The sequence below is a fragment of the Solanum pennellii genome, chromosome 3 (assembly GCF_001406875.1).
Source record: "Solanum pennellii chromosome 3, SPENNV200".
In the NCBI taxonomy this organism is placed as follows: domain Eukaryota; kingdom Viridiplantae; phylum Streptophyta; class Magnoliopsida; order Solanales; family Solanaceae; genus Solanum; species Solanum pennellii.
Window position 1 is genome coordinate 68,214,831 of NC_028639.1, and position 8,801 is coordinate 68,223,631.

Below are 8,801 nucleotides of genomic sequence, written 5' to 3' on the forward strand. Positions count from 1 at the left end.
AAAACCCAATTTGGCAGGTAGGTTTCCTTCATTGTCGTATATTTTGAATCATATTCAATTCCATGCCTTCTATTATTATATATATACTACTACTATCCTATAGTTAGCTATTCATTGACTTCTTGCTTCTGTCTAGCCAAGCTTTTGAGAGGCAAAAAAAAACTTAAATTCTTTAAAAAGCAAGTTTTTGAGGAAAAATATCTGTTTATGTGGAATAACGGGAACGTTTGAGAATCATTTTTGAGTAACGTACGCTTAGAAACACTTTTAAAAGTTTGGTCAAGTACGTACTAATTATTGCTCTTTAGTATTTTTAAGATTTACTCGTTGAACACTTTACTCCTCGTTGAAAGTATTTTTTTAATAACACTTTTAAAAGATTGATCAAATTTTTTCAGAAATTCCAAAAATAAATAAAAACCATTTTCTCTCCAAATTACTCACAAAATCCAAAAGCAAACTCTAATTCATTTCTTATATAGTTAAGCACAACTCCAATTTTTAAATTATAACATTTTTTTATTTTAAAAAGAAAAACCATTTTTTTTTACTTTTACAATGAAACATGATCAAACGATTTTTTGGAACTGAGTAAATCATGTGATATGTTAGAAAGAAAATATTTTTAATACAGAAAAGGTAAAACTAGAAAAATAAGATAATGTAGGTGGGTTCATGTTCCAGGATTATGATTTAATTAAATGCCACTTGAGAAGCTGGCAAATTTTAGTGCCTAGCTAGGCACATCCAGATAAGCAGAACTGTCCTCCATAATTAAAATCAGATGCTGAGCAGAAACACTCTTATGGAAAACTTTTCACATAATAATTTATCATGACAACTAAGTTGGCAAATTCTCCATATATTTTGTTTGTTATAAAAGATTAAAAAAATTAATGAAAAAGAGAACAGAAAGATTGGTGGATTAATAAGAGTACCTAACTTTGCTGCTTTTACCAATCACTTTTTTTAAAAATGAAAGGCAACTAGCTAAGTCCCTTTCATTGAATAGACACTAATATTACCTTTGAATTCTGCTGGACGGAGTCGAATTCAGGATATGAACATTATGAGTTTAAGTACGCATTTTAACACATTACATTTGATTTGCTAGGTTCGAAATTTATTATTTGAATCAAAGTTATTGAGCTCGAGTGAATACTATATTCGCCCGTGTTTCTAGAAGTACACATTTTGACCTTGTTTTGGCACACCAGCATTCTAGATACAAAAGACAACAATCATCATCCAAATTAGAGGGAAAATAATAATGAAATGGCTAAATGGTTTAGCTTTAAAAATTTGCCAGTCAGCTATTTGATTGTACCTAATTCATACTATATATATTTTTGTTGAGACTATACTGTTTCTTGTTCCAACAAACCTTGCTTCATGCAAGTTGAGAACTTTTGTTAAGACAATTAAAGAAGTAACTTTTGTATAGTTTATTTTTTGTGGGCCAATTCTTTTAAGTGTCATTGATGTAGACAAAACATTTCTCAATCAACAAAAGTTACACAATATATAGAACTTTTTCAAGAAACAAATAGTAACAGTACCTTTCCATTTTCTATTAAAGAAGCCTATTTTAATTTCTCTACTCCTCACTCCTCACAATTCACAAAGTAAGATACACCAAATATGTATATTTTATGATCAACCAAACCTTATTGCTTACATAAAATCGAACTCATATACTATAGTTTAGGGGAATGAAGAATGATGCCTTTTTACCAAACATCATGTTCAAGAAGTAGCTCAAAAGCAGAACAAGAAAAGCCAACTTCTTTAGATTCACAGTTGAGTTTTCGTTCAGTTCCTTCAATCAAGTCACTATGTCATGATCAGAGTTTTTCGCGTAATCTTGAAACTCAACATCAATGCATAGCTAATCTTAAGGGACAGAATTCCTATACATCTTCCCTTGTACTTGGTGGGAAATTCCTTTTTACTGGCTCTTCTGATAAAGAAATTTGTATGTGGGAGCAAAAAGCTTTAACTTCCACAATAGATGCTAGTATAATCGACACGGTTATAGCAGGGGAAGGTGCAGTGAAGTCTCTAGTAATTTTGGCTGATAAGGTCTTTAGTGCTCATCAAGATCACAAAATCAGAGTCTGGAGAATCGAAAACCATGATACGGATACTCCTAAAATAGTTCATTTGGCCACTCTACCAATACTTAGTGACAGAGCCTTTAAGTTTATGTTACCAAAAAACCATGTTCAGATCAGGCGCCACAAGAAGTCTACATGGGTGCACCATGTTGACACAGTGTCAGCACTAGCCCTTTCGAACAACGAGTCATTCCTCTACTCTGTTTCATGGGATCGAACACTTAAAATCTGGCGAACCAGTGATTTTAAGTGCCTGGAATCAATAGCAAATGCACATGATGACGCGATCAACGCACTAGAAATATCACAAGATGGGGATGTTTTCACCGGATCAGCTGACAAGAGAATCAAGATTTGGAGAAAGGAAGAGAAAAAACATTTACTAGTTTGTACACTAGAGAAACACAGATCAGGTGTAAATGCACTAGCAGTGGGGAGAAGTAGTACTAGTACTCATTCTGTTTTATATTCGGGTGCTTGTGATAGGTCGATATTAGTATGGGAGAAGGATGAAAATGGTGAAATGGTGCTGGTGGGTGCACTCAGGGGTCATAAGAAGTCCATACTATGTCTTGCTGTCGTCGCAGATTTGGTGTGCAGTGGTTCAGAAGATAAAACAGTAAGAGTATGGAGAGGGGTTGAGAGATGCTACTCTTGTCTTAGTGTTATTTCAGGGCACAGTGGACCAGTGAAATGCCTAACTGTGACTAGTGATCAACAAATTCCATCTGATACAACTTCTTCATATGTCCTATACACTGCTAGTTTAGATGGTGAAACTAAGGTTTGGAAGATTTTTGTTCCTTTTCTCTAAAGCTGTTTGCATGATGAACATGGTCAAGATTTGCCAGTTAACATATCTGTATACTATATTTTGCATTATAGATTGTTGGGCAAGTGACCTAGAGAAGAAAATATCTGCAAAAATTTCAACTTTTTTTTCTTCTTTAGTTGGATTGTATTGCAGGTTTATTCTATTGAAAAAGGCTACCATTATGAAATGATTATGCTTCTTAAACTGGAAACCACTTTGATTGATCTACTCTATAAAGTACCCCACATTAAGTCCTATATTTTGTGATCATTTTTTAGCTTAAGATTCAAAAAAACCCTCCGTGCCTAATAACTTTTCTTTTTGGCCTAATTCTGCTGCTGGTCATCCTAATATTAAGTTTTTCTATACTTGAATTTTAGAATTTCGAGAGAGACCAAAAGTACATGTACCATCTTTTCAATATGGTTTAATCAAATGTTGGCATAGACTAAGATATTCATGCTTTGACGTGACTATACAAAACTAACCATAGAAAATAAAAAGAAAATGCAACTAACATGTCTTTTTCTCAGATTGAAAGTTGAAACCCTCTCCCAATTCAATCCACACGGCTGGGTAGGTAAAACCTCTTTGCCACAATTTCAACCTTAATTATCTTATTGATGGGACATTGATATCTTTGCACCTACATAACGGCAGTCCCTTTTTTACACCAACCTAGCACTGTATTCAGGAATAAATTAAAAGAGTTTCCTCCAAAGACACAAACAAATACACCATTCGTATTGAAAGGGCGAATAATATTTTAAATAAGCAGAACGAGCAAAGGTTTTTTTAATACAAGTGGGGAAGAATGTTAGGTAAAATACATAGTTAAATTTAAGGACAACAATATCCAAATTCCAACTACAGGTCCACATGCTCCACAATGTGATGCAACAAAATTCTAACAAAGTACACAAATTATATTCTTAGCGACAGTAACACAATTTCCTATGAGCTGAGACTTGTTCAATTCTTTACATAATTACCGCAGCCACAAGTCAGGTAACCTACTGTGAAATATTTGAGTCCTGAATATGTCAAACTGAAGCTATCTCAGCTTACATCACAAAAGAAAAAGCAACAAAAATGTATGACATTGAATCACCAACTGGAACATGGCAACTGTTAATGCCTTTATTTGGCTACAAAATAATAGAAGTATTATGTGGTTGTAATATACATTCATCTTAATGGATGGAATTTAAGCCAAATCTGTGTGGTGTACCTTCTCAAATAATGAGGTAAGCAATTGACAAAGGAACTAGTAGTACTGTGTCTAGCCATCCATGAGTATAGTGTTTCTGCATCTAAACTCAAGAGAAAGGATACTAAAAAACAAACTTCCCTCTATCATACATTAACTGTACAATTGGGAGATACGGAGCCATGACAACATTCCTCTCAAAGTGGAATCTTAGCTGGAGTTCCTGGATCTCGAGGATATTTCTTGGGGGTAGGTTTAACTTTCAAACAAATTATGGCAGTTCTCTGTCCATGTTTACTGTGGGAATCAACTGTATTACAAAATAAACAAACAAATGAACGAAGTGAGAAATGAGAGGACATTTTAGAATGTAATTGCTCATCTGGAAAACTACCCAAAGCAAGTTAACCTAGGTCAAGTGTAAGACCAGGACCAACCATACTGAGAAATAACAACATGATATCAGATGTCTTCACTTTCAAAGTGATAATTAAGAAGATGAGAAATTGCTTATAATTGAGAAAGCCCGACACATTGACCTCAAACTTTGAAAATGATCAATTTTCAGAAACAGAAAGATTTGGATCTGGAATCCCAACAATCACAAGTTAGAAATAGTTCACTTTCTTTAAACAGAAACTCATCGGCCATTATGTAGTTCTTCTATAATTTCTTTTAAGAAGCTTATTTTATCACATATAATTACATGAAAATTCATAAACTTAGGAACCAGTCTGAACCATGGTCACATCCTTTTGTAACTACAATGTGAAAGAGAACAATACCACAACTAATGTGCAATAGAGATGCTCCCATCAGTTGTATTGCTCTCTCTGCTCTTTGCACTTCCTCCTGTCAATGAGTAGGAAAGTCAGAGAGCAATTATCGTAAATACATGCCAATCGTTTCTCTTCTCAAATGCAAATACATCCTACAAATTTATACTGAGTTATATTTCTTCAATGATACACATTGCAGTTCAGTAGATTGCCACCGCAGATCCACTCTAGGTCTTAAGAAGAAAAAATAACATTTTTGAACCCTCAAGTGTAGTGTTCTGCGTTTTGGTACATCAACCATATATTCTTGATCATTTGGTCTCTAAAATTATAGGCATTAGGAAAATTTCATCCTTTAATCTTTATGGGGCAAAAACTGGACATAGATAAGTGAAATATAGTGCGTCCTGAAAATTTTGTTATAAATGCATATGATATGATATACCACTACAATCATTCAAATTGAACAAAATCCCACTACCGATTTGCAGCAAAACCCATACCATGACATGATGGCTAGAGACATCCATTCACTTTGTAAATTAACCAGAAACAATAGGTTTGACATATTCAGAACGGATTACGCTCGAGAGTTTTCAGAAAACATTTCACAAAAATTTTCAAAATGCCTTTTAGCCAAAGAACCAAAAGAACACAATACTCAATGTCCAAAAAATGCAGAACATGTCAGAGTCAAGGAGCCAAAAATGTCATTTTTGCTATGGGACTGTGATATGATTCTCTAATATGGCAAACCCATCTAAACAACATATATTTTTAAATGTGTGTTAGTACTTGTATCTGGTATTAAGCAGCAGACCTAAGTTAAATAGTTTTTGGGTTAGAAAACACTGCAGCAAAAGGCTCATTTAAGGCCTAAAATCTTGACTTCGTGAGCCTGTAATGCAAGAATATTAATTTCTGAACTAGCACAAAAATTAACATTTACCTGCTTCTTTTTTCTGTAAACCAGTAAATGTTACATGCCTTATTTGGGTTTCAACTTTCAAGGAAGACAAAGTAAACAGGGACTACAAAAAAAATGCAGAGTATATAAATACAACGAAACATGGAAAGATATCAAAAGACCCTCTACTTAAAAAAAAATACTTTAAATCACATACAAGTCTTGCAGAATTTTTTTATATAGGGAGAACAGAAAGAAGAAAGAGATGAACAAAGTACAATCATACGTTCTCAATAGCACCAAAGGGTGTGGCCTACTAGTCAACAAAGTGGGAGGAGAACCATGAGGTATCATGTTTGAATCCCAGCAACACATTATTTTATTAGAGCTAAGCCTTTTGCTCATCTGTCTCAGACAAAGTAACTAAAACTATTACTATAAATCATAAGAGAGACAAACCTGAGGATCATGACCTTTCGCAGCTACAAAGATACCACCAGTTCGGACTAGAGGAAGGCAATACTCAGCTGCAAAATGACAGAAACAGATAACCGTCTCAAGGAATATTGAAGAACATAAAGCACAGAGGAAGAAACAAATATGTACCCATTTACCTAAAACTCTCATTTCTGCAACTGCTCGGGCAACTGCAACATCAAAAGACTCTCTGAAGCATACGTCTTGGCCTAGCTTCTGTCCTATTCCAATGTTCAGAATGTGCATCATGTCCACAAGTTACTGAATATTTAAAAACTGTACTACCTGAAGAAAATCTAAAAGATATACTAGTTTATAATAGGAGGAACAACAGGCATGAAATTCCAGCAAATTTTAATTTGTCATGCATCACAAAATCACAACATAAACTAAGGGAATGCATAGCTAGCAGGAGGCAGGAAGAGCAAGAATGTAGAACTTTTCTCCCAAGACATTGATACGTTATGTATCGTACACAAGGAAATAAACCCATTAGATGTTGTCACTAGACAACAGAACATATGGACTGAATAAAAGAATGGACTCTGCTGTACATATTTGACACAAGAATGCATGTTATACCAGAATTTAGCCTATTGTACTGTGCACAACCTAATTTGAGGAGAGAATTAGATCATGTGAGAATTCAACTCCTTAAGAGAAGAATACAAAAAACAGTTCGGTAAATGTGTCGATATTTGACAGGAGTAGATCATACATTAGTTCCCTAAAGTTTAACGATTCAGATAAGCTACAGTATAAGGAAGTTAAATGAGGGATCAGTTGCTCTTTTTTCTTTTTTTATTAGAATGGTAAGATTTAAAGGATCAATAGCTCCTGATGAGTTGGAAAAGAAAAACGATCAGGGAGAACAGGAAACTACTCAAATTTGACGAAAAGTATACCTTCTGTACTTTTTTAAAACATATTAGCATTAAAGAGAAATAGAGATAGGAGTCGAAGAACGTAATGATTAAACCGAGCCCATGGAACTTAACATCCATCTGGTTTCAGGAAATAAAATAAATGTGACCTTGCAAGGAATACATACAGCTGATGTTGCAACAATGAAACTTTGAACTCAATATGGACCAAAACATCTTATACATATTGACTAAATTAAGGAAGACAAATATTTTTGACAAAATTACTAAATGAATAGTTAAAAAGACATGTTAACTGATGATTGGAGTTTTACTAACCTCAGCTCTTTCTCTTTTAACTTGAACATTTGATAGACCAATCTGACTAACCACATGCTCCAAAAAGGAACAACGCTTATTCATAGACTCCAGAAGGGTCACTTTCCAACCTGCACATACAACTTCATTAAGGAATCATACTAAAGTTCTACATCGATGGGAAATTAAGGAAGATAGTGAGAGAAGTATGGAAAGAATAGAATGAGATGAATTTAAACAGGCAAACCTTAACGTTTATAACCCTGTAAATCAATTTCTTAACAAACTACTCGAGCAGTAAAAGCAACTTGTTCCATTCCACAAAATGAAACCTCACATTTTTTATTTCTTCATTTGATGATCCATCTCTTTTTCTTTTCTTCCTTTGCTTGTTTAGTACCAAATAAGTGAATATCCAGAAATATAACATATTCTACATAGCTAATTTCAGTTTATTTTTGAGAAGTTGATACTTCACATTTTGATTAAAAAAAAAAGTGAATAGCTACCTGGCGAAGCAATGGCCAAAATTACTCCAGGAAGCCCGGCACCACTTCCAACATCAACGAGATTGAGATTCTCAGACGAAGGTCCACAATGTGAGAGATACGAAGTCCGAATCGGTTCAATGATTGAAAGCGAGTCTTCAACGTGCCTTTCCATAACCTCGCTCTCCTCCTTTACGGCAGTCAGATTCATTTTCTGGTATAAAACACTTAATATGACTAAACACAATATGGTAACACAAAAGTATACATAAAACACGACGGATAATGACGAACCTGGTTCCATTCAAGGAGGGAATCAATGTAGAGATGCACTTGTTCTTTCTGACGCGAACTTAGCGCTTCAAAACGGGAGGAACAGAAGACTTCTGAGCTTGCGCTGGCGGTAAACGATTTTGCGGTCAGTGAAAGACTGGAGGATTTTGAAGCTGCAAGGTGTTTGATGAAAGTCCCAAATGAGAGTGAGATTGTTGGCGCCAATAAATTGAATCTACGGCCTCCGCAAAGTAACATTTTCGAAATGCTTACTTGGAGGGACCTAGACAGGAAGCGACTAATTTTATGCGTTTCAGCCAGATTTGGACTATATGCCAGTGAAGCTTATCTTCACTAGCAATACTCATTTCCTATCTTGCCCCTTCCCGTCTCGATGTTTTAAAAAGATTGATTCAAATTAACAAGTCATATGATTACAAGACGGAATCGCTCGAACGATAAATATTTTTCACTTCTAACTCAAGCTCTAATTGTGAGTTTAAGCTAGGAGGAGTTAAAAGATTATTTGACTCTTTTTCTCAATTTTTTTCTTAA

At 34.6% G+C, this 8,801-nt stretch overlaps 1 protein-coding gene and 1 pseudogene across 2 annotated transcripts; one reads left to right on the top strand and one right to left on the bottom strand.

Annotated features, from left to right (window-relative positions):
- Positions 1–1,568: 1,568 nt before the first annotated feature.
- LOC107013056 lies at positions 1,569–3,180 on the top strand (annotated as a pseudogene).
- Positions 3,181–3,786: 606 nt separating this feature from the next.
- Positions 3,787–8,563, bottom strand: LOC107012844 (ribosomal RNA small subunit methyltransferase G). 2 transcript variants are annotated; one of them, XM_015212788.2, is made up of 7 exons: positions 8,268–8,561; positions 7,995–8,187; positions 7,507–7,616; positions 6,442–6,520; positions 6,287–6,354; positions 4,927–4,993; positions 3,787–4,451 (listed from the first exon to the last, which is right to left on the bottom strand). In XM_015212788.2, the coding sequence occupies exons 1-7, from the start codon at positions 8,502–8,504 to the stop codon at positions 4,339–4,341; spliced, it is 867 nt and encodes a 288-aa protein (XP_015068274.1). In that variant the 5' UTR covers positions 8,505–8,561; the 3' UTR covers positions 3,787–4,338. The 2 variants fall into 2 exon arrangements, with proteins under 2 accessions (XP_015068274.1, XP_027771133.1); XM_027915332.1 differs by lacking the exons at positions 3,787–4,451; positions 4,927–4,993 and adding an exon at positions 5,030–5,951 and having other exon boundaries at positions 8,268–8,563.
- Positions 8,564–8,801: the final 238 nt, after the last annotated feature.

Coding starts and splice junctions, on each gene's coding strand:
- LOC107012844 (XM_015212788.2), bottom strand. CDS start 8,504: ATGTTACTTTGCGGAGGCCGTAGATTCAATTTATTGGCGCCAACAATC. Junction 6,355..6,441: donor TGCAGAAATGAGAGTTTTAG/GTAAATGGGTAC, acceptor GTCATTTTGCAG/CTGAGTATTGCCTTCCTCTA. Junction 4,452..4,926: donor TCTATTGCACATTAGTTGTG/GTATTGTTCTCT, acceptor TTTGTAATACAG/TTGATTCCCACAGTAAACAT.